The sequence below is a fragment of the Hippocampus comes genome, unplaced genomic scaffold, assembly GCF_001891065.2.
Source record: "Hippocampus comes isolate QL1 unplaced genomic scaffold, H_comes_QL1_v1.1 scaffold16, whole genome shotgun sequence".
NCBI classification, from domain to species: Eukaryota; Metazoa; Chordata; class Actinopteri; order Syngnathiformes; family Syngnathidae; genus Hippocampus; species Hippocampus comes.
Genome location: NW_017806168.1, coordinates 500606 through 527403, shown reverse-complemented (window position 1 = coordinate 527403; position 26798 = coordinate 500606). Strand labels below are relative to the sequence as shown.

General features: G+C 43.2%; 1 protein-coding gene across 2 annotated transcripts in view; it reads right to left on the bottom strand.

Annotated features, from left to right (window-relative positions):
* Positions 1-10330: 10330 nt before the first annotated feature.
* The window catches only part of triqk (triple QxxK/R motif containing), a 31741-nt gene continuing 15273 nt past the window's right edge, over positions 10331-26798 (bottom strand). The window contains exons 1-4 of one of the 2 annotated variants that reach the window (XM_019895974.1): positions 16605-16809; positions 14853-14926; positions 14669-14754; positions 10331-10922 (exon numbers count right to left, since the gene is read on the bottom strand). In XM_019895974.1, coding sequence (XP_019751533.1) covers positions 10815-10922; positions 14669-14754; positions 14853-14913 — 255 coding nt within the window. In that variant the 5' untranslated portion in view covers positions 14914-14926; positions 16605-16809 and the 3' untranslated portion in view covers positions 10331-10814. Of the gene's footprint in view, positions 10923-14668; positions 14755-14852; positions 14927-16604; positions 16810-26798 lie in introns of those variants that run through there. The other variant, XM_019895975.1, reaches the window with a different exon arrangement.

Below are 26798 nucleotides of genomic sequence, written 5' to 3'. Positions count from 1 at the left end.
TCCTTTTTGCCCGTGTGTCAAGTTTCTGAGCTGGTTGCATTCTGTTGAAAAATTAACAAAAATCGCTGCTTTTCATTCCGCTACTGCTAAGGAAGTTAGCGTTTACAAGAAATTATTGGACTGTTTTGACTTTTGAGTTGCCTGATAAAATGTTGCTGACATCTTGGGCTGTGGAGAATAGGCCTGTGTCAAGTAAGCCCATGTCAATTGTAGCGACCAAAATTGACGCGTTTTGCTCAGCTTATGCTAAGAACGGTAGCATTTCTGGATCATGAAATGATTTAGTTCTGCGACTTACATATTGGCTGCAAAGCGTATCGAGGCCCTTGTAAAAGATCTTTGTTGCGTTGAAATGCTGTTTTAAGTGAGGACTTCAGCCAATTTTGTGATTTGACTTTTCGTGTTGCTACGAAGCTAGTTAGCATTTCCATTTCAACAACTTTTGCGAACATGCTGCCTATTTATCGACTCAAGACGGCACAACATGAAGCGCTAACGGTTTATTTTGGCACGCAGAGGTAAACAAACACTATTTACTGCCTAATAATAGTTAACGGCCTATTTCAGTGGCTTCATCATGAAAGTAAATCTGGACTCTTGTCCCAAAACTTGGCACGTTTAAACCTCATGGAAAGCACCTCCAATCATGACTGTCAGTGGTTCCCCGAGGTACTTGTAATGTGTCTTTTTAGTGCGGGTGGGAGCGCAAATATGCCGTAACATCTGCGAAGCTCCTCGGCGAGCAAAAGCATACGCGGGTCCAAACATATTGCGGAGGCATTAAGGGGCGGCTTTGAGAAAAGGCCGCATTGTCAATCCCCCGGCCAAACGCTACACTTTCGCCGGCGACGCGTCTCCCTCTCTTTCAGCCTCGCAGACGGCCTGCCTGACCTGGCAACCACGCCCGGGACCTGGCAAGCCTCGGGGCCTGAGAGATTTGCGAGGCGCTTTGGCTTGCCAAGTTTGGCACGGTTAAGCGCCGAGTCATTGTTGGCTAACATGCCGCTGAAGGGGAGTCCTCTCCATTCGTATTGGAAAGGAATTCACAACAACTGAATTGTGCAAATATGGAAAGAGGTGTGAACTGCATTCATTTTATGTTAAGTCTGTTAATTTATCTTTTATGTATCTATCTACAGTCATACTTCGGTTTTCGACCATAATCCGTTCCAGAAGGCTGTTCGAAAAATGATTTGTTCAAAATCCAAAATTACTTTATTAGCCCATGATTAGAAGCTAATACACTATGAAGAAATTAAAAAAACAGTCAGATTTGCGTAAATCACAACAAACACGTCAAACGCTACACAAGGAAGAGTCACTTCCTGGTGTAAGGAAGCCGAGAGGGGTCAAGTGGCGTATTCGGGTTTGCTCAGTTTGGTCGAAAACCGGTTTTCGGTCGCAATCTGAGGTGTAAAAATCTCAAATTTTCTGGTCGAAATCCGATTTGGTCGATAACAGAGACGTTCGAAAACAGAGGTTCGACTGTACTTGAAAAGGTACAAGATAGCACAGATACATAAAAAAAATAAAAAAAAATCTCAATAGAAGATATTAAGTCCTGTCATAAAATGCAAATGAATAGAAATATTTGCAAACCCCCCCCACCAAAAAAAAATCGATAAATAAAAAAATAAATACACAGAAAGAGAAAGATTCCCATAAAATGTTCTGAATTTTCAATGTATAAAAAAAAAATTAATTCGCCAGATGTCCCCGAGCGTAAAAAACAGGTGGGCCGGGTACGGCGCCGCAGCCGCCGCCGCCCCCGCCACCAGCCTGGCAGGGTTTCAAACCTGCAGGCTCTAACCTTTCATTGACACGCTTCGCCTGACACGGCGGGCCCGGGGGCCGCCATCTGCCTGCCATCTCCTATCTATATGTGTGGTGCTGCGGCGCTCCATCATTTAGAAGGAACACCTGTGTCACCCCAACATTTTGGCTCCGGAACCCCACGTCGCTATTATGCAACAAGCGCTCTGTTTACTTACATATGAGGGACATAAAAAAGGCTGGAGCGCCGGATAAAGCATTCCACAAGAATTCGCTTCATGTTGACGACGAATGTGAGTGTACAAATCTGACGACATGACTTTCCATTTGGCAACTGTAACTTTTGAATACGTCATATTACAAGTCATTAGGATTGAACCTTTTTACGGTTAAAAAAACAATTATATCACTTTTGTTTCCATTTAAAAAAATTGTTACATCGTAATTTGGTAACGTTTTGACTTTCTTGGAGAACGACTATTTGTATGTGTTAACCGCAAAGGTGGTACGGCACCAACCAATGGCGCAGGAAGTGACCTGCTGCCATTGGCAAGAAATGCCGCAACGCTGGTGTCGCTCGAGACGAGCGCCCCCCCCCCCCAACCCCACCCCAAAAAAAGCACAAATAAGATTCCCGTCGCGGCTTTTATTCGCGGCGGACATTGTGCCGCGCAAATGTAGGGGCTGAAGAAGAAGAAGAAAAAAAAAAAGGCCCACATGCGTTTATTAACAATGACTTAGCCTCGGCATTATGTACAAAGATTGAGCAATTTGAACTCCGGATGCAATTTGCCAATTCTCTGGCGGGAGCCATGGACAGCCCATTGGGCTGATTGGCTCCTGAAAGGCGCCGCTGCCTTTCACAAAAATGACACCGTGCCAAGCGGCTCCATAGCATAAGAGAAAAGAAAAAAATATATCATGTGATTACAACCATTACACCCGCTGCATTTCTGGAAATTCACTTCAATGTCACACTGACTGCTAAATTTGCACATGCAATAGCACAGCGGCTACAAGTACCTGCGCTGATCATGAAACATGAAAACGAACCGCAAAATTTCAACCCCCCCCCCCCGAAGTTAGCAGCCACTTTGGAATTTTAACAGAAAATTGACAGATGACAACAATACAAGACAGAGTAAAAAAAGAAATAAAAATACGTAATATGCTGCCAAAGTCATCCAGTTGCAGTGAAAAATGTAAGCTTACAAAATAGAGCTTTTGAAGAAAGAAAAAAAAAGTCAAGGATTGGGAATTCTCTGATACAAAACATAATAAAAAATCCCACAACAAGACTTTAGTGGCAAATATGGACATTAAAAAAAGCATCAACAGTGATGCAAAATGTGTGTCCAGTTCGGAGTTGGGATCATTTTCACCCATGACGTCAATATGAGAGGTTGGCATAAAACATAATTCTGAGAATCATCAGCTTCGAAAGTCAAACAAACAAAACTTTGAATTTGACCCCCCCCCATAAAATTAAATAATATATTGGGAATTTATACTATTGACGAGATGTTAACAAAAATAATCTTTTCTGCAAAAATATACTTCTGAAGTCATTCAAAACTTCAGAGACTGAAATAGAAAACGTAACCGTTCGGAATTTGTTCCACTGATGTTAGCGTAAACGATACAAAATTCGGCAAAGATTGTAAATTTGTGGAAAAATTGCTCCAGTTCTTAATTTATTCTTGATCCCCAAATTCTTTGAAAAGACGCATCCTTGTCACGACATCACCGTTTTTTTTAAAAATCGCCTTGCACTACAGTTAGCTTCCGTCGCACAAAACGCTGCACGTCATAAAAGCTTTAGCCAAGATCTAATCTTCCCGGGGGGCATAAACGTGACTTATAAAGCCAATGTCAAACATCATCGGCGCGAGCAAGCGGACATCTTGCAAGGACGTCCATCACACGCGTATGGCAGCTTAACGCTAGCGTACGATGGGCTAAACGCAACATCTTAAGCCAGGCGCATCTGCTGGTCATAAAAAAATAAAATAAAAATTAAAAAAAAAACCCTTTACGTGCGCTCCCTCGTCCAATATGTCAAAAAATACAAACCATGACAAGTATGTACGTGGTTAACTAATGCGGTCCGATGTCACGACCGCGCCGTAAATCTGCAAGATTAGAATGTTGCCTTTTTATTGAATCGTTTTTACGGGGGCGTTGATTTATTTTATGGTCATTTTGAAGGCGTTAGTCTTCCATTTCGCTGACAACACGGGAAAATGCTCACCCTGCTCATATTTTTCAAGGAGTTAGTGCCCGGTATACCTCCTAGTTTGACATGTTGTGATCACGGAGGGGCGGGCACACAAGAAGGATTTGAACTATTGTAACACACCCCAAAAAAAAAAAACAAGAAAAAAAGAAAGGCTGTTCTTTTCAAGGAAAAAAATTCTTGCAAAATAAAATGACCGTCCCCAAAACTTTTTTTTTTTTTTTACATACTTCAAAACAGGCAAATTTAAAATCAAATTTTTCCTTTGACAAATGTGACATTCGACACGTAAAATTCAATTTTTTGAACTCTGCCCCTAACTTTTCCTTGAAAATATATTTTAATGCACAAAAAAAAAAAAAAGGTAGCAAATGCAACTACTATCCGGGGGCGGCAATTGTTTTCTTTCACGAGGGTCCCCATTCCTTCTTTGACTCTGACAAGCATTGCGATTTTTATTGCAGGCAATTTGTCATTTCTAGAGCGCCTAATGGATTGGCACAAGCGCCCCACCCAAGCCTCAGAAGTCCCTTTTTTTTTTTTTTCTTTTGCGCATCCATCATCAAAGCTGCCATCGACGCAAGCATTTGGCCGAAAGCTGCTCAGTCGCCAGGGCTGAACGACTGACGCCCGTCTTGACCGGCGCTGACCCATAGATGGAGTGGTCGCCGCCGAGCGCACAGAGGGGCCAGTGTGCGGCGAGTGGTTGCCCCCCCCCCTCCCCCCACACTTAAAGGAGGTTAGCAGCTCAAAGCCTTCTTAAGAGGCAACATGCTCTTTGAGGGGCCTCAATGACCCTTTGCCAACACTCCAAAAGAGGTTCTGGGCCACATGGGACAAACTCTGCGTGGGACTGCAAACATTGGCCGTCAATGCGGCGGCGCAAAAAAACAGCAACAACGCAAATTCAAAACAGGTCAAGTGAAATCAACTATTTTCAAAATAAACCCCCCAAAAAAACCCACAATATGAATTGTTTTTTTATTTTAAAAAAATAGTTTTGCACAATTAGAGTTGAAATGTACTGAGAAAAAGTTCTGCGACGTATTTGAACTTCTGAAATGTAAAATGGTGCCCTTTCAATCTAAAAATAGGCAACTTTTTAACTTACTTTTTTCTTAAAAATATGAACGACTTTTTCCTCTAGAAATACGACTTTCTGGCAAAAATAAAATTTGACAAAATTCTATTTTAATTGAAAAAAAACAGCCTTTTCAAAATTCTTTTTATTTTACAATTGAAAAATAATCTCAAAAAAAGCTTTTATTTCCCTGCAGAATCATTTTACTTATTCCCCCTCTCATACAATTTTGGTTATATTTATATATTTATTTAAAAAAACAAAACAAACAAATAAATAATAATAATAAATAAATAAAAAACAACGGTGACATTATTTTTTGCCCCCCCTCATAAATGATGTAAACAGATTGTAAAATCCCCCAAAACGTTTGTTAGGTGCGAACAATCTCTGACCTGCATCTATTGCGCGGCGAGCAACACGAAGGCGCCGAATGTTACGCACCGGCGAGCGCCGTGAACACCCGAGGCAAACCGGTCCAACAGATTGTTTCCGTCACAATCCGTAAGGCGATCTTCCTCCTGCTGACGAGTCACTGTTCCGGAAAGTGAGCGAGCATCGCGTTTAAGGAAGCTTTGCGGCTAAACTGTTTGTTTTCACCACATGGAGCGGAGAAAATCCGAGCAAGCCGATACGAACGGCATATCTGGCAACGCAGCTGAAATTCCTATCCAAGTTGATCGGAATCATTTATATTTAAAAAAATAAGAATAAATGAATAAAATAAAGACTAAAAATCAAAATAGGCAAGAATAGTGGCCCTTCGAGGCAATATATGGGAATCGGGTTATTCCATTCTTAAATCAACTCGGACGTGCAATAAAGTGGGAAGATGATCGACGGTCCGTCCCTCTTCCCCTTCACTCAGCCATCTTCTTGGCTCGCTCGGCTTTAGATTTGCAGCTAGTCCAAGGGAAAGACGGGTCTGTTTTTTTCTGGTTCTCCGGACAGACAACGGAATGGGCGGACAAATGTGACAAACGGAAAACGTTCCACTTTCTGAAGGAGGCGCCAAAGCCTCCTGAACTGCCCAACCAATGTTCTCATGTTGCCACTGGACGTAAAAGTCAGCGACACGAAACCGATGGGACAGATTTGCCCTTGCAATTTTTCCCCACCCGACGATGATTTCGTCACGTCACCGTAAAAACATTTTGGATTGTCGTAAGGCCGAGGTGATGAACAGATCCATAGCACATTCCACCAAATGACTGAGATGTCAAGAGAACCTTCAGGTACTATTTAGCCAGACGTCCGTCAAAAAAAAAAATAATAATAAAAAATGGTGCACGTACATTTCGGTGATTTATCTCGGGTTGCCGTAAAAGGGAAACCGACAAAGCAATTTAAAAATTTTTTGTTTTGTTTTGTTTAAACCTTCAGAGGTCGTTATCAGTATCGGGAAAGCAAAAGGTTTGCTCGCTTCCAGGTCTACCTAAGCACTCAGGTGAGACGAACTCCGATTTTTTTTTTTCATTTTCACTGGGGAATTGTCAGCTTGGGTGACAGCTGCTGCTTCCTGCCTTTATCGCGCAACAGGAACTGGCTGTGTTCCAGTGTGTGTGTGTGTGTGTGTGTGTGTGGACAACGGGCCCAGGTGCAGCGAGGCCCAGGTGTTCCTCCGTGAACAACACAATAGTGGACGTGTGCAAATACACTGGGACAGACAAGCAAATGGAGAGCGACGGCTTTGCGAGAGGACACCTGCTGAGCACCTGCACGGGATACGCAAGGGACACCCACATGACACTCACCCACACACACACACACACGCACGCACGCACGCACGCACACCGTTGAACCACCCCCACCAATAAATATGTATTGTTCTCCAAGGGTAATACATAAAGTCGACTGGTTTCATCAGGACGAGGGAATAAATTGAAAGTAATTTTGTTAATGACTTGGTATCGTTCGGGGGGTTTTCCGCAGAATATCTATGTTTGTTGATGATATCGCGGCCCGGTGGTCAACTGGTTAGCGCGTCGGGGTCACAGTTCAGAGGTGCAAGGGTTCGATTCCGGCTGTGGTCTTCCTGTGTGGAGTTTGCATGTTCTCCCTGAGCCTGTGTGGGTTTTCTCCGGGTACTCCGGTTTCCTACCACATTCCAAAAAACACGCAGAGTGATTGGGCACTCCAAATAGTGCGACTGCAAGGGCGAATGGTTGTTCGTCTATGTGTGCACTGCGATTGGCCGGTAACCAGTTCGGGGTGTACCCCGCGTAATGCCCGATGTCGGCTGAGATAGGCTCCAGCGCGCCGCGCGACCCTTGTGAGGATAAGCGGATCAGAAAACGGATAGATGGATATTTATCTACATGCTATATGTTGACATCTGTGTGGAGTTCTTTTTTTTCCAACATAATCCATCCGATTTTTTGTTTTAAAACTGCTGTTCCACTGTATTTACTTCGGTACGGCGTACCATCACCAAGGTGTGCGAGTTGTTTATTTAATCGATCATGTGGTTGAATTTTAGCAATAACTAGTATTTTCCGAGGAGGTTTCACGACATTCTAGTTTGACATAGCAGTGAGGGAAAAGAAAATGCAGTCTTTTCATTGCCAGCACTCGGAGACATGCATCACTAGTCCAGAAGCGAGTGAGCGCGCGCGTGTGAAAAAGGAGATGGGGCCTAAATGAGCTCCTGGAGGTGCTGACCCTTCTTCTCGCCGAGACGACTGGTAGCGCTCCGCTGGAGCGAGGCCGCAGGCACACTAACCTCTCTCACACTCTCACTCACACACACACACACACACACACACACACACACACACACACACACACACACACACACACAAATTGATGGGAGGTGCACACAAACCTGGCCCACTTCTAAACTAGACGAGATAAAGCGTGAGCTCATTTCTGTTGACATGAAAAACATGACAAAAACGTAAATGGCAGCCAGCCCGGACGCTCTCGAGGGCGAGTGGCGTGCGTGGGAACATCTCCGATAGCATCACCCCTGGCAAAAGACTCTTGGCGACATTTCCAATGACTCGGAAACACCTTTGATTTGTTGTCGTGTCATTTACTGAAAGGTTGGCGCCGCTTGGTTTATGCGCATAAAGTAATGACGATTTGCTTTGTTTGGGCCGCTGTTAGGTTGATGTGCCAAGGTCAAATAAGGAAGAGGAGCGGCACGTCACGGCACAAACAAATGTTCAAAAGTTTATAGCGCGTGTATTCACTTTATGAGCACAATTTAATGTGTCGATTGTTATAATTGAGTTAATCGAGTACACAAACAAGCTAACGATACACGAAAAGTGCTTCCGGCATTTGACAAACCAAATATTCCAAATGTAAACATTTCCTATCGATTGCTCGCTTTCGTGTTGGACACTTGACCAAGAAACAATTTGGTCCTTCCGTGAAGGCGGCCCCAGCCGGCGCCCTCAAACAAGACAGCCGCACGGCAGCCAGGACGTTAACGCGAGATACTTAAGCAGCCGTGACTTACACGTTTATGGCTTGGAAATGAAGCGACGTGAAAGAGAATAATGGGAAGGCCATAAAAAGCAAATAGACGCTATAGGTTGTAATATCCATTACCTTTTAAGAGCTGAAGATAATGACTACACCTGCTTTTAACTGTGCCGCAATATATTGAGAAAAAAAAAAAACTTCAATGACAATGTGGCTGAAAAAGTACAAGTGGGGAAGGAAGGGAAAAAAAAAATCCCATTTCAAGAAAAACGTGTTTTATTCTTATTAAATGTATTACAAACTTGTTCGTGTGGTGACAACACAAAAGGGGGGGAAAAAAAAAAATCACATCACACTCTCCCGACAATCGGCGGAATATAAAGATTTGGTAGGGCCACATTGGAAAATGTGGGAATTTTAAAAGAACAAAAATGTTAGGACGAGCAACATTTTGGGGGAGATTATTTTTAAAAAACAAAAAAAAAAAAAAACATTTTTCACACATGATTTTTCCAAACATAAATCACGAGTTGAAATTTTGCGACATTTCTTTTTCAGTGTATTTTAACACTCATTGGTAGCCCCAATCCAAGAACAGCCACAGAATTTCGGGGTTAAAATGAACCCAATGTGGGTCAAAATTAGTGCATGGTGTTTAAAAAAAAAAACAAGAAGTTATTTTGAAGGCTGTACCGAATGAATTGGCCAGCAAGTGTCAATCAGTCATACAAATAAAGCTTCCGTCACAACTGTGATGGCATTTGGGAGAATCGGCAATAAACTTCCAGGTCGATGTCTTGAAGGTCTATTACGTCAACTAATCCTAATGTTGCGAAGTGGCAGGTGTGCGCGGATGAAAGCGTTCTGCTTTTATCCGAGAGGCTCCTTTGCCATGCAGCCTTTTACTGGAGGTGAGGAGGTCATGGGAGAGCGCTCAGGGTGGGATAAAGAAAGCATTGACGCATTCTCGTCCTTAAGAGGCCGCCGCCGCAGCGGCATAACTGCTCCCGGCCGCCGTGGCGTCTCTCGCATTCAAATGAACGCAGCGCATTTGCGATGCTAATCCAGGTAGAAACGCGCCCATCACTATTTCGCGCACGGATTCCAATCTCGCACGTCTCCGCCGGGGCAGCGAAGGGGGAGGTGCGGCGCAACGTGACGGGAAAAATGATTGTCTCCTGTGCCATGAAGGGAGATTTACATATTTTTTTTCCCCCCTCGGAGAGGACGTGACTCCGCGGAATTACCGGAAGGGCGAGTCGTTCCCAACCATTGTGCAGAGGGAAATGATGCTTTCAACCCACCCCCACCTCCCCACCGTTAAAATCTTCACAAAAATGATTTACAGCGGAACCTCGGTTTTCCAGATTAATCCATTCTTGACAGTCAAGCTAAAGTTTGAAAACCAAAGCAATTTGTCTGCTTTGAAATTATTTGCATCCAAGTAATCTGTTCCAGACAGCCACTAATACAGTCATATCTCGGTTTTCGACCATAATCCGTTCCAGAAGGCTGTTTGAAAAGCGATTTGTTTGAAATACAAAACTATTTTAGTAGCCCATGATTAGGGGCTAATACACGATGGAGAAATTAAAAAAAAAACAAAAAACGTCAGATTTGCGTAAATCACAACAAACAGGTCGGCTCACAATGAACGTTCCGCGAGGAAGTGAGACTTCGAGTGGCGTATTTGGGTTTGCTCAGTTTGGTCGAAAACCGATTTTCGTATTCCGTCGTCGTATTCCGAGGCGTAAAAATCTCGAATTTTCTGGTCAAAAACCGATTTGGTCGAGAACAGAGACGTTCGAAAGCCGAGGTATGACTGTATTAGCAAAAATACATTTGAGGGAAACTAGCTTCTTTTACATACGCAGTGAGATCGAGCTTTGACAGGATTTGTTGCCGAGCACACCGAAAAGCTAGTTAGTGCCTTGAGTTGCGAATAAAAACGTACGAAAATACGCCTTGCCATCTGTTGGGCCCTTATTACAAAATGTACGTAACGCTTTGGATGAATGTGCACCGATTCCAGGAAACGAATGACCAAGTCACGCTTTTTTAATGTACAAAAACCAAGTAGATGTACGAACGGGGACAAAAACTTGACGATTTTCTTTTTTTTTTTTTTTGTTTTGTTTTTGCTGCTGAGACATATTGGCCGTACAATTGAATATCCTTCCTCTAGGTGGCAGGATTGCTAGGATTGCATTATGTGGGTCTACCTAATGAAGAGTCTGAAAGACTGATGACATCACTTCCTGTTTGTGTTTACAAGGTCTCCCACGGCTGCTTTTAGTCCACGTCCATGTCCATGTTAATCTCGTTGCTGAGGTTGAGGTAGAAAAAGGCGTAGACGCAGACGACAAAGAACAAGATGGCCACGACGACCAAAAAGGCGTCCTGGGAAGAAAAAAATCACATTTTGTCACGGGTTGGTCACTTGCGTTGCGCTGATGCTTCCATTGGCCCACACGAAATAAAAGTTAGGAAATTGGGAAGTATGTACAAGACCGAAGGATAAATGAGCAAGGTACAACAAGCACCTCAGTAAATACGCACTTATATATATAGGAAATACTTAAGTAGATGTAAATAAGTACATCATACACTTAACTCATTCAATCGCAGCCATTTTCACTGGAGCAACCCCCTTAATCCCAGCGTTTTACTGAATTTTGACTGATCTTGCAAGGCCCACAAAATATTTGGTTCTAATGCTGTATAAACATGGAGCCTACCAAAATAAAGTTTGGACTCTCTTCTTTCAGCAGAAAAAAATATTTTTCCATTCTTCAGCAATCGGCATTACAAAATGGCTAAGTTTAATGAAAATGGCGATTCCTGGGCAAAAAGTGAAGAAAAAGATCTTTTTGTAAAAGCATGCATTTCAAGCATGTGAGGCACCACTGCCACCTACTGGTCACTTTTTTCATGCTTTACAATGCAAACGGCTTATTCTCATTCTCAGATTGCATCAGACCCTCCCCTCTCTATGACGCAAAAAAAAAAAGACAGACGTACAAGTACGTCCTTAGTCGGCGGGGCCTAATTTTAAAAGTACGTCTTGTGGAATCAAAGAGTTAAGAGTGACATCAAAGTATTTTTAAAGGTACATTCAAAATCGACTCTAGTAAGTTGCTGTCATGCGCCACTAATGGCGAACTAAAGGAAGCATGAGGTTGCCTGCACGATTCCATTGAACACGCTTAGAGATTTACAAAATTAATAAAAGATCTACTATTTGAGCATCGACGCTTTGTGAAGAACAACTAGCAATGCGTTGTGTAATTTGGTGTGATTTGCAGAGGCCCTGAAAAAGAAAAGAAAAAAAAAAGCGCTAATCTCAATTTAAGAGTCTGGCTGCAATCACCAACTCAAAAAGAGAAGTGACCTATTTTTTGCGGTTCTATTGTTTAATTGTCCCTTCACACACACGAGTGGCGGTCCACTTGACGAGTGGCGCCGCCGCTCGTTAAATCATCTTAATCAGCTCCACTTTCATGAGGGCCACTCCGACTTTCTCCACTTGTTCGTTATCCGCCCCGAGTCATTAGCAAAAACTTTCTCATCAGCCATGGAGAGCTTGGAGGGCTTCTAACGCTGAGAAGAACTTGAGTCAAACTGGGCCAGAGCCACTGCAGAGACACGTATATTTAAAAAAGGAAAAAAAAAAAAACAACGTACTTCCCGATAAGGCAGCCAACTCAGGCCGGTCTAAAAATTGTCTGACTTGAAACGTGGCTCACCATTTGCAGTAAGAATCACACATTCAGAAGAAGCGTTACAGATCGTTCATTTTTTTGAGTTTCAAGCAAGGTTTCGTGTTTGTCAGCAACCCGTTTAGGCAGCAAGCTAGCTTGGTCTCAAACAATCAATTTGTACAGCATCACGTTTTTTGTTTCATCATGACGACATTTGTAGATAGTGCTGGAGATCATTCCCTTCCAATTTCTGTTTCTTTAGCAAACTAGTTGGGCTGAGTGTTGCCAAATTACCCAACACCAAACTTGGTTGTCACTTTAGCCTTTCATGTTTGGAGGTAGTGCTACGTATCATTTATTTCCTGTTAGGCAACACATTTAGGCAGCAAACTAGTTCGGTCGCAATGCCTCAAAATGTACATCATCAAACGTTGCTCTCAAGTTTGCAGGTCAGCAGCAAAACATTCTGGTTTAGATTTTTGTCCGCAACCCATCGAGGGAGCAAACCGGTCTTGATGCCTCAAAATGCTGTGACAATAACTGCCTTCATTTTTATTTTGATTCCGCATTGCATGTGTTTAATTCCCTGATTCGTCTTCATCAGCCTCCTGTTAAAGCAGGAATCTAGTGCTCCTTCCCTCGCGTCATCATGTCGTGACAAACGTTAAGATTGGTCGAATTTCACCAAATATCTCGGTCCAGCTCCAGCTACGATAGCAATGCGCGTTTTTGCGAACGCAGAACGCGTCAAGTTCCACACAAGTCACCGCCAACCGATCACAGTTGTGATAGCAAAAGTCCCACCCGTCTAACACTCTCTCGCTCGCTCTCTCCATGCCAAGTGGTCCAGACGGCCCTGCTCGCAGCACAGCCGCCAGACAGGCTGTCCTGGCAGCTGCTGACTCCTCATGCCGCTACGTCGGGTTGGCGCTACACGAAGGGAGGCCAGCTGCCTCCACAAGACAGGAGGACAAGCGTGGATGATGGGGAAGGAATATTTATGGAGAAACCCCTAAACCAAAAACACAGCCCCCTCTGATCCATATACTCTAATCCAGGGGTCGGGAACCTTTTTGAACTGTATTTTAAAAGTGAATTCAACAAAATGTCAGTATAATAAGCCTCTGAATGTATTCTTTTAAATAACTTTGTGATAATACTCACCATTTATGTGAATGGTTTTCCGTTCCTCTCGATTGCTAAAAATCCAGCAAAACGAGCGGAATTATAGTCAGCTTGCTGGATCCATCCGCAGAGTTGGTGCTGGCTAACTTTGCACCCGGCTCAGTAGCCTGCATGCTTCCTTTCTGGTGTCTCCCGCCGGGTATTTTGATGCGAACGTAGCATGGCGCGTGTCAAAGTGCCGCTTTACATTCGACCGTTTCATCGATCCATTCGTGCTGAAGTCTACCATACTCGTCATCTTTTTTTTCTTTTCGCCATTTTATTCGTCAAAGGATTAGCTTTGAGCTAATGACCGAGCGGGCTGATTCAAAAGGGGGCGTATACCTGTTTCCCCAGCAACGGCCTACGTAGGCCACTATCATCCAATTAAAATTGCTCTTGCCGCCAACTGCAGCCCTGAACAGAACGTGAGCAGTGAAAAATCGATGGATGGATGAAACAAGCGAGAATATTTTGTTTTATCTGCGAGCCAGATGCAATCATCAAAAGAGCCACATCTGGCTCGCGAGCCATAGGTTCCCGACCCCTGCCCTAAACCAAAAACACCACCCCTGATCTATATACTCTAATCCCAATCGTGAGACAAACCCAAAACCAGATTCCAACCAGTCCTTCCCCAAAACTCTAAACCAGTGGTTTTTCAACTAAAATGCTAAAAAGGTCCAGAAGCGCAACAATGAAATGATTCGTCGACAACTAATCATCAGGATTTTAGTTATTTTTTTTGTCCACACATTCGACATTGCAGTAACTACGACTGTATCTTTAAAAGGCGGGCCTGGTCTGTTGAGAGATGTGGAATTGCTAAAGCGTTCACCTTAACACCCTCGCACCCAGGCTGAAGCTGCCATGGCACCACTTGAGGCCAAAGAGCTCCGAGACTCTTAATACCCTCGGTCCCTGAGGTATTTTTAATCCAAGACTCTCCTTGTCTTCTTGTCCAAACATGAATAATTCACGAGCCGTATCAATATTTCAAGATAGCGACTAATCTAATTGGATTAAAGAGGTGCTTGATGAGGCCCTGCCGTGGCTCGGCGGTGCATATTTTTAAAAAAAGATGACCATTTCATCATAGGCGTGCGTTTAATCCTGCGACAGGATGGCGGAACATTAACGAGGAAAGGCGACCAATTATTCAAACACCGGAACGGAACAATAGTGCTATATTTGTACTCAATTACAGCGCACAGGGACTCGGTACTTACTTGAATTCAAATTCTTTTTTTCCCCCGTCGACTGAAAAAAATGTAATCTTACCCTGAATCCGGAGGAGCTCTTCTTGGCTTCCGCTTTGAGCCGCGTGGCCTTCAGAACCGACTTTGTCTTTTTGTAGTCCTGCTTCCCTGCAAAAATCACATTTTTTTTATTGCATGATTGATTGATTGTTTTAGTGTCTAAGATGCTTTTGAAAGGAGGTGTGTGTGGGGGTGGGGGCACCCACCAATTTGTTTCCTGTACTGATCGACTGGTAGGTTGGTGGCGCTGGCGTCCTTCCTCCCCATTTTCCTTCGTCACCTAGAAAAAAAGAAGCGTATGTAATTTCCATTAAACTCCTTCCAACTTCCCCCGAAAAAAAAACAAAAAAACGATTAAAATATTTATATTTCGATTTTCAATGCAAAAAAAGCACTCTATAATATTTAAAAACATACGGTAAAGTAAATATTAAACAATTTTTGCCATTTTTCTGACTTCAATTCAATGGACATGGTGCTGCTCTTTTTGGTCTGCACACCTTGCCTATGAACTCCACGAGGACCGAGCCACCTCCTCGGTAAGATTTTTCATTATCGTTAGCCTTTATTTAATTTGGACTTTTGCTTTTTAAAATTAAGTGTTAATTAGTTTTTAGTCATGGCTTCTTGAGAATCTTTTTGCTGGTCAACTCATGATTGACATGCCGACCAAATTCTGTGTTCCGAAACGAAAGCTGGTTTCAAGGGTTGAATTTTCAAACGAGATGGATGCTGCTGTTTGGTTGGCAAGGTTACAGGAAGGAAATGTGTCATTGTCAAGTTGTTCGGTGAGAAAAACAAAAGATGGGACATGTGGTTGATTTCCGTACATCCACGAGGTGGGATTTCATTCATTTCCGTCACCTTTTTGTCAGCGAGAACGCTCGCGATCCATCTCATTGACGGAACCGTCGCATTCGAGCAAGTAGCTCCACTTTAATTAGTTCAACAGCTCCACCAGGCTAAAAATAAACTGCGGGGAGACTCTCATTAGCCAAGTGTTAGCATTAAAGGAAGAACACTTTTCCTTCTTTACTCAACTGCAGTTATTTACAAAAAGGTAATTATTTTGGGGAAAATTTGGCCACAGCTAATCAATTATAGCCACATGATGTGGCAAGCACATTTTTCCTGTGGCAAAATGAAAAATGAGGGACCAAATGAAGGAGAAGCACTTATAGCAGATTTTTGAAGACAATATTGAAAGAGTGGATAAGATATATTTGTAGATCATGCCAAGAAACTATTTGAAGAAAGGTTTTTCTGTCAGAAAGGTTTATTGCAGTTACTTATTGGCGCTACGCTGTTATTTTTTTCCTGAGATGAAAAAAGGAGCCATCTATTTGAGAAGAGGTGGTATTGTGTACAGGAGTAGACGTTTATTTAGAGGAGGTGCCAATTTGTGGACTTATTATGGTAATTATTGCCACCTACTTGCCCACCTAAGGTTATCTTGTTCCCCCCACCCCTTTAGACTAAAAAAAAAGATATCTAATTGAGGAGAGGCATTTATTTGTTGATATTAAGTGCAGACACGAGTGGGTGTTTAATTTGAATACGGTGTATGGTCAACTTTCGTGAGGCTATACCTGTTAATTTGGTATGAGGGCGAAACAAGCATTTATTTGAGAAGAAGCCTTTGATTTTTTTTTTTTAATACCTCACACTTGCGTGCTTGAAATATTATTCAAAAAGCATCGTGACGCGAGCAAGTAAACCAAGTGTGGAAACTAAGGTCTCTATTGGGAAAAGTGTGACGGAGATATGCGCACGAAATGAGCACACTCAAGGAGCGTGCATAATGATGCCTTCTCGTGGGAGACACATTGACAATCACAGAGAATTGCACGAAAAGCCGTTAGGAGCACCTAATGTTGCATTTTGTACAAATACACACACCACAATTACTACTTCAAAAGCGAAACATCCCACTACAGTTTCCATTCATCGATACTCACAGTCCGTGTTCTTTTAAGTTATTGTTACGGCGCTCCGTAGAGGAGGCAACAGCTGCAACGCGGGGGGGACACACGAATCAGCCAAAAATCAAAAACAGACAAACAAAAAGCGTTTTATTGTACTTTGGTCTTCATTTCTTCCAAAACGCCAGCGCAGCACTGTTTGGCAGCGTGTTCCGGGTTTACACGTCTACAAGGGTGACGAGCGGAGTATCGTCCAATCAGATACGAAAATCGGTGACATCCGCCAATAGGAGGGAGGGAGGGGCGGGGATGGACGGGTCGCTTGTCCTGCCCCCCAAAAATGTCAATACAATCGTAAATCTTTACTTTTTTTCGTCTGCCCCCACCCCCAAAAATAATTAATTGAATAAATAAACAAAGAAAAGATCATTTTTTTAAAAAGCTTGAGCCAAAATGGTCTTCAGCAGCGGAATTGCTTAAATTCTAGCAGCCAGTCAGGTTGACCATAAACAATATCATCAGGATGTTAAAATATTTTTTTCCTGAAAAAAATGAAAATATGACTTCAGCAATTATTTTAGGAAGCTGACAAAATCCAACACAGTGATTAAAAAACTATACTGCTATAAAATTGGCACATGTTGAAAAAAATTAGTACAGTATAACAAAGAAAAATATTCCCGCTGGACAAGGAGACGTGTTTGGTGTCTTGAGCCAAAATGGATGCCGCAAGGCAAGGTAATGCAACTTTATAAGACACATTTCATAATCAAGGTGACAATGTGCTTCACACAATCAAAAGCACACTACCTAAAAGCATTTACAAAGCTGAAGACATTCACAAAGCAAAGACAACAATCATTGCTTCTTAAAACTACTCAAAATAACAGACACTGACAACATTTAAACACAAACAAAAGATTTTTAGACACTTAAAAACTAAGGACAGAAATAAAATAAAAGCCCGTGTAGTGAAATTGATTTTAAAAATGCTTAAAAGGCCACCATTTTAAAAGCATTCATACTTGGTGCTGACTTCACTTCTGTTGAAAACCTACTCCATATGCGTGCAGCATAACAGCTAAACGCCGCTTCACCATGTTTGCTTTGAGACCTGGGCTCCACTAACTCACTCAAAACAGGAAACCTCAGAGTCCTACTGGAGCAGTGGCCCCAGAACCATCAAGTTTCACTCAACTAAGAAAGGTTACAATGAATGAACCATATTTGGTAACCAGACTGAATTTGTAATACACACACACACACACACACACACACACACACACACACACACACACACACACACACACACACACAGCGTAATCGCTCGACTCGTTTCCCCGCACAAGTTGCCATGACAACCGAGTTTGACGCGTTAACAAACAGCATCGACCGGCGCGTCAACTGTGTTGTCCTAATATGGCCGTCAAGCTCAGCGGGCGCGAGTGGCTTAATGCACACCAGCCCGTATAAAGCGCTTGTGTGATTAATTTCTCCCGTTGAGTGAAACAAACCAAACGTGCTGTGACCTGTTACACTGATAGATCCATCCATCCATTTTTCGATCCGCTTATCCTCACAAGGGTCGCGGGGAGTGCTGGAGCCTATCCCAGCCGTCTCCGGGCAGTAGGCGCGGGACACCCTGAACCGGTTGCCAGCCAATCGCAGGGCACACAGAGACGAACAAGCATTCGCACTCACACTCACACCTAGGGACAATTTAGAGTGTTCAATAAGCTTGCCATGCATGTTTTTGGAATGTGGGAGGAAACCGGAGTACCCGGAGAAAACCCACGCAGGCTCAGGGAGAACATGCAAACTCCACACAAAAATATGCGTAAGCGGTTAGAGTGGGAAAATACTGCAGGCGTTCTATTCTTGATTGTGCAAAATTGAAATAATGGATGTGAAAGTCACACGTTATGATACTTTTCTGCATATTAAAATAATTTTCCAGAAGCGGTGGACATCGTGTAATCTGTAAAATGCAACGTCGCAGTTTAGCTAGCAGACGTCACAACTAGCGCTACAATAAAATTCATAACTGCAATGTGTGTTCTTTTTTTAAATCTGCCCTTACATCTGATTTGCTTGAAAGTGGTATCAAATAAATTGGATATACAGTAAATTTTAAATCCAAGCTATAATAACTAAGCTTTCCATACCAAACGAAAAAGAAATTGTCACATTTTTTTTAGGCCGTTTACATCCCAATTGCTCGAAAGTAGATGTCAAATAAATCGGATATACAGTAGGCTCTAAATCAGAGCATGAATAGCGGCAATTTAAAGTCATATTGTTAGCCTGGAGGAGAGAACACGCGGGGATTATTTGCCGTTTAATATTCCGCTCTCATTTTTCGTGCTGCTGCAGCCCTTTATTGATGGGGGAGAGGTGCATCAGAGCAGATACAGCCAGCCAAATTAGTTTTTTATAAGTTAAGCGTCACACACCAGGGACCTGGAGGAGATACGTTATCATCCAACAGATTTAGTTTGCACAAAAGGGGGCTAATGTGACCAACGTAGCGGCATCAACTTTATATCAGTATGTCTTGTATCTAATTTATCAACCAGGAGTGGATACGCAGACATATTTACACACTAGCTTGAGCTTATTTGGCTCTCGGGGTGAGCTTGTAGTGACCATGAAGCTTGCTAAAAATTGCAGACACAGAAAGGGAAAGACAGAATTATTTGGAAAAAACGACTCTGTACTGAATATATACTACGTGTTGGAAGAAAAGCTAAGCTAGACAAGGCGCTACCATAAAGTTAGCAAAGAAATGGTTAAGGGTGGTGACATACAAATTAGCCAAAAATGTTGAGTCGGACAGCACATTTATAAGTACGCTTATGTAATAAATACAAAATCCATACTGGGAGAAAAGATAAAGTAACAGCTAGGTGTTAGCATGGGGATAAGCAAGTGAACTGTTACGCGTCGTGGATGAACAGAAGTCCAGAATTGCTAAGAAAGAACAAGGAAATTCGACAGTGCATTCGTTAGCTCTCAGTCGACACTCTTACCTGTCAATCAGAGAGAAGGCCCAGCCTTTGACGCCATAAATTTGAACGCGCGTTAACACCGCTTCATGAGGGCTAATAGTCTCCAGATGCTGCACACGGACACGGTTTCCTGCACTCATTCATAACGTTTGGGTTAATTGACGCCTCGCTTCACTAAACGGCGAGCTTTGTTGACTTTCTGGCCCGACTGACTCAAGAGAATCATTCAATCGAAGCTTTATTTGAACATTGCGCTCAATTCGACACCCATAGGGGTTTACTGTAGCTTGGTACCAGCGTGGAGAAAGTCGAAATCAGCACGCCACTGGACTGTATCTGTACTTAAGTACGAGTGAAGTATCAAACCGTGAGTACTTTAGCTACCTGTGGTAGAACGGCAAAGTTTGTGCGGTCTGGGTTTCCGATCAATAAAAACAAACAAGGCCAAGAGGTTGTCGTTGGGCGGGCGGCCTGTGGGAGTGACAGGTATGATTCATGCTCAACGGCAGGAGGTGCGAGCACCGGAGAGATCAGTGGCCCTCCCCCAAGGCAACTACCGGGTTCGCTTGAGGATTAGAGCAGCGTGAACCCAAGCCCGGGCTGTAATTTGCAATGCTCCGCACATGCAAGCGTGCGGCGAGGATGATTGGGCAGAGGGGGCGAGGATTATTGATTGACGGATGTGACAGTCCAACTTCACTCTGTGCAGGACGACAAAGTCTTGTTTTCACTTTTGAGCCAAATGCCAATGAGGGAAAAGAAAAAAAAAAAAAAACAACCTTGACTTTTGCTGTTTACTTTTAACACGCAACCAAGACTACAATCCTGGTCATGAATTGAATATTTGCGGCTAATCATTCTGGTCCATATGAACCAAGAGTGGTTAAGCTAGCAACTTTTAAGCAGCACTTCTGCTTTGAGTTCTCATTTTGCGACGTGGCAACAACTTCGCAATCTCTTCGTGGAATGTAGGTCGATAATAATTCTGACATTTTTTTGCTGTCCCATTTTACGGCACTCTGTATTAAATATAAAACATCGACATAAATTAGCTTTTTTTTTTTTCTCTCAAGAACAGCCCCGTCTAGTGTATGACGCAAGCACCTTTGAGCTGCCTCTGAAAACCCGCAACGCTGATGAAATTCCCACGCAATTGGCATTGAAGGATCAGCGGAGGACTGCGCGGCTTGTAACGTTTTGATATGAGGTGAGGGAGGCCGTGGAGGACAACAGCGGCAGCAGCGAGCAGGCCAGGACACGTCCCCCCCATCTCCCGTGTCCCCCCAACCCCCTCCGTTGATGAAGAGTAATGGCCCCAAACAATATTTCCCCGAGGAGCGAGTGCGACGTGAACGGCTTTATGTGCTTTCACGGCCACGCAATTCGGAGATGGCTTTTCACGCTCCGGGGCGGCGAGAAGGAAGTGCAGCATCCCATCGAAGAAAATGAATGTTACAGTCGTGACAATGTGGATTTTTTATTTTTCCCCTTCCTTTTTATGGGCCCAACCAAATACAAGCCCCATTTGCTTGATAACAACGCGACTTCAAAATGATAGCGTTCAACTTATTTTATTGCCAAGAAAAATATTTTATTGCATTTTTACTGCGTTTTTTTTTTTCGGAGTCGATTGTATTTGTATTGTACTTGAATCAAAATTTACTGTCTTTTAATGCCATTTTTGGTGTTTTATTGTCATTTTATTGCATTTTATTGCATTTTTATTGCATCTCATATTCTAATTCCATTTGTTTATATATATATATATATATTATAATAAAAAATAAATGTAATAAATATTATAATAAATAAATATTTATTCTGTATTTCTTTTGCATTTTAATTATTTTTATTTTTTGGGGTGGGGGGGCATTTTGTTGTGTTTGTATTGTATTTGACTATTCTTATGACATTTTAAAGTGATTTTTAAATAAAAAAATTTGGGACACTTGTTTATTTGGAGTTCCATCCATCCATCCATCCATTTTCTGGTCCGCTTCTCCTCATGAAGGTCGCGGGGCATGCCGGAGCCTATCCCAGCTGTCTTTGGGCAGTAGGCGGGGTACACCCTTAACTGGTTGCCAGCCAATCGCAAAAGATGACATTTATTTGGAGTTATCCCCACCAAATGTAATTTTTTTTTTTTCCACAGAATTTTCAGACTTAAGATGAATGTAAACAATAAAATGTCGCATCATCCGCATCAGGCCGGCTGTTATTTGGATAAAGGTTGATGGGCATAGCAACTTGATGCCCGTGATACATTGCAGACTTGCAGTTAGATCTGAAAAACACCATCCCAGGGTCAAATTTCACACTGGATGGAGCAACTATGTGAAAAAGAATATATTAACGGTGATTTTACCGAATGTATTTGTTTATTCATGAGCCATTGCTAACTGTCCACGTTGGCCGAGACTGACGCGCGGGCACTTTCGTTGCACGCAAGCTGGCAAAGGGGGCCATTAGGGCCGACGCCATCATCGTCAGTGGCAGTCTCTGTCTAATGGCGGCTATTACAGCGTGCCGAGCTAAACGCTGCCTGCCCGGTGGGCGTACGGAGGGACCAAACACAAAAGGCGAGAAAGCGGGTGAGCCGCGCGACCCCCTCCGATCGGCAACAAAAGAGCGCCAACGCGCTGTCTCATGGCAACCGAAGTTTGCGCATGTCAAAGCTATTTCCATAATCGTCGAATTTTACAGATTTGCGCGGTTTAGGGAAGTGCTTTCGGACCCGTTTATTACTTTATTGTACTAGCGATGTTTTAGTGTTTATGGATTGATGTTGGGCCCAAACAAAACCAAATTAAAATATGCAAAATTGAACATTGAAAGCTTTTTAACCCGGAACCAGACACTGAAAAAAATAGACTGATAATTTTACTCATTTTACTTTGAACTCTCAAAGCAATTTCAAAAACTACGGTACCATAAAACCTAAAAAATATTTTTTGAAAAATACCCGTTTTAAATTGTTTACCTTGAGTCATCACATATTTAACTTTCAAATTTTATTCGGCGAGAAGCAGTGGGAAACCTCATTTTATTCCTGACACGGGGAGCTGAATAATGTTTTGATTCGTGCACACGACACACACTCACTCACACACACACACACACACACACACACACACACACACACACACACACACACACACACACCAGAGGGAGTCCAATCGGCCTTGGCTGGGAGGTTGGCTCCAATCAACCTCTGAGCGTATAATTAGTCATTAGATTGGGATTAGAGGCAACTCGGCATCTGAAATGTGATTAAATTAATACTGTGAATTATTAATGAGCCCCCCCCCACTCCATTCTCTCTCTTTGTGTATTTTTGTAAATCCCACCCCCACCCCGCGCCCCAAGAGGTTCTGCGTTTGATTTGTTTGAACTTTGGTTAATTATGAACTCACCATGAGTATATGAATAATACCTCCTTTCCATTTACAAGTCAATTGACGCCCAGTAAACACTTGACTAGTTGAAGCTCGGCGCATAGACAATGAATGCTAATGGTTGAACACAACGAGAGGCATTCAGGGCTGGTTCCACCACCTTTAGCGATCAATAAAGGAGGTGATCTGGGTCGCCATGGCAACGACAGAGTCGCAATTACGTTCCGAGTTGCAAGCCAGTGCCGCGGCCAAATGATTTTTGAGGCTAAGCTACAACTACTTCATTAGCTTACTTGCTCATTGCTAACAGAACTCCATTGATTTAAAAAAAAAAAAAAAGCTCAATACGGGAAGTGCCCTGGTTGGCCCGCTAATATTACAGACGGATGAATGCAGAGTTGCCATGGTAACGGCAGAGGCAGGCGTTACCTTGTGATGATTTTTACGCTGTGTTTTAAACTCCAATCACATATTCACCTTTAATGACTGACTCCACTTTAGTGCGCTTGAACACAACACGGGAGGCGGACAAGGCTGGTCCACCAATATTAGAAATCACTAAATCTGCCAAATTATCGGCAAATACGTCACATACAGTACTTTCACTATTTACTTAACCGATGTGATATAAATCCAAATATGGTAAATAGCGAGTCAATGGATGATAGATGCTAAATAGACACGATGGAAAAAAAATAAAATAAAAACGAGAGTTGCCCTGGCTGGCTCGCCGTTATCACGGACTGATCAGCAGGGTTGCTGTGGTAACGGAAGAGGCCAGAGAGTTACCTCCTCATAATTTGAAGCTACAATTGATGATTGCGATTGTCGTCATACGGTGGGTGTGATGACAAACGAACGCGCTAAATGCTAATGCAGCACAACACGAGGGGTGTGCAGGCCAATCCGCCAATCATACAGAGCACGAAAACAGCATATTGGTCACCAGGGAACCTCGTTGACGACAAAAACACGAAATATGAAAAGTGTCCTGGCTAGTCGACAAATATTACAGACCAATAAAGACAACAGAGGAAAAGCGTCACTTGCATATGACTGTAAGGCTGTTTATTTATGCTACAATTATCACATATTCAGCTTTAATGATTGTCGTGATATTATCATTTTGCTTGGGTCCATTCTTATAATTTTAGCACAGAAATGTCCAGTTTTTATTTTATTTTATTTTTTTCCGGTTACCGGGGCAGAAAGAAATTTCTCCACCGCGTCTTTTGAACAAGAGAGGCAGGAACCGCCGCTAATTCTCGCCGTCAGCCGCTGCTGAATGACCACGTGTCAAGAGACCGGTCCTTAGGCATTTAGAGGCCTTAATTTTTAACAATACGCCTGTCATGGCCGGGCCCGCTTCAAAGCCTTAATAAGGCGGCGGCTGTCAAAGTAACAAGCGCTCATTTGGAAGGGACAGGTTGCTCTCAGCCCTTATTACAACGTGCTCTAATTTGCACGTCCATACGCTTTTGTCGGGAGCTTTCCGTGCAAGCGCGTTGAAGCAAGTTCATGGAAAATAACGCAAATTAAAATGGAAAAAAGAGTTTTGAAATAAAATAAAAATGGTCTTAAAAAATAAATTAATAAAAAGAAAAAATTTGCTCCAACTTTGGTTGGTATGAGAGAGCGAGAAAGAGCGCTACCGGCATGCAATCGTTTATTCATGGGTTGCGTGTCAACTTGTGTGAGACAATGCTACAGTGTACACGCATGAAAAATTCACACGCTACAAGGCCGGCAGGTTAAATATTGAACGGACGCTAGCGTTCTCCGCGTGAGGGCGTCCAGTCCATTTGGAGGCGAACAAGCAGGAGAAGGAGGTCCGGTGTGAACCGTGTACATGAGTGGATGGCAAGAGGCACAAGGTGCGCGGAGAAGAGGGATGTTCACATTTGTAGACACCGACAACATTTACAATATTTGGGTATTTGAATGAACGGACTGAGGCTTGCATTAGTTTGGGTGTGGATGCGAAAGGGAAACAAAAAACATGAGTTGCCTTTGCGACTTGCCGACTGATGTTTGCATTGCACATTGATGACGGGATGTTCAATATCACTTTTTTTTTTCCTGAGTAGGCTGTGATACCGAGTATTGATACCTCGTACTTTTGATCGATCAAATTTCATTCCAAAAAAAACTGACAAGAGATTGTGAGCAAAGACATTTCAACTCTGATGCAGATGAGAACTTGCCGAAGCGCCAAAATGCCGCAGTACAGCGCCAACTACGGCCGAAGAACTTGATGTTGTCAAGTCTTTTTTTTTTTTTTTAGCCTTGTGCTTGGAAGAGGTAACAAGCCAGCACCGGGTGAGGTTCGCAGTTGTCATGACAACCACCCGGCCCGACATTTTGCTTATTTACCAGGCAAAAGAGGAAACAACAGGACGCGGCCCGCTGTTGTGTTGTCACGGCCGAAGGTAAACTTCATGTTTCAATCACGCCTTGAAAATTCACAAGCGCGCCACTCGGGTGGGGGGTGGCGGGGGGACGCACGCATGCTCAAGCGGCATTAAAATTCATGAAGCGGCGGGCGGGATAAATATTGAAACGAGTTGCCATGAAATATTAACGGTAACAACAAAAGTAAATGAAGGCACTCAGGAATCGGGTGCAGGGGGGGCGGGGCGTTTTGTCAATGATCTGAGCTGAAGTGCTTCACAGCGGGAGAAAATAAATAGTTCTTTGTGATGACAGCGAGAGAGCATCTCCTCTTTTTAACGCGTCACTCTCGGGCGTGCAAAAAAATAAAGACGATCCGGATGAAACCAGAAGTTTGACTCACGGCGAGAAACGAAACAAACAATCGAACAAAATCAAAGCACTTTTGTCGGTTTTCTCTCACACGCGTGTTGCTACGCGCGTCGGTGCCACTCGCGCACAAATCATGAATGAAACGACAGACTGACGTTTTCCGACGTCCGTTTGCGCAGTAAAGTATTCAAATTGTTTTGCGCGAGGGTAAAATACAAGCGAATGTATTGAAAGGGGGCGTGGCATACGTGATGCGGTGCATAATGATGCGCTACTCTTACAGCTGACCCACGCTATGGGGGGGTGGCAGGGAGGGGGTGATGTTGTTGACAGTTATTGCACTGCAGGGTAGACACACACACACATACACACACATACACACACACACACACACACACACACACACACACACACACACACACACACACACACACACACACAAAAAAAATGGTGCTCGGGTGAGCAGCCTGTGTCTGATTGCACGAAATTGCAGTGCTGTTTTTAGCCGACAAACAAACCTCACTTTGTGTGCGGGCAGTTTTTCTTTTCCGATATTTATGGGAAATGAACAGGCATTTCCGTGTTTTGTGTCGTCAAAAGAGTTCTTTCATTTTTTTTGTTTTCAACCATTCACTCCCAGTCCGGTTCAAATGGATCTTTGACGTTTTTAGCCGTCAATGGCAATGAAGAGGTTCAAGTTAGCGCCGCGCCGACGACCACGCATGGGCGCCGTGAATCGCCGCGACGCCCCGCTCGTTTGTCTGTTACATCATTCGGAGGCAAATGAGTCATCACGGCGGTCGCTTGGCGGGGAAGGTGGCCGCGCTTCACTTGGAAATTGTTTTACTCGTACGACCATGAACGCCCACAGGAGAATTTCTCAAAATCACACCAATCGTCAAAATATGTATGAATGGCAAAAAAATGAGACTTCAAAGTGTCTTGTTTGGTTATCTGATTATTATAATGTGTTGTCTTGTATTATTTTGTCATTTTATGTTCACTTTTCTTTTGATGGCGGCGCGGGCACCCGCAGCGGCTCCTCTTGTTGCATGTTGTCTTGA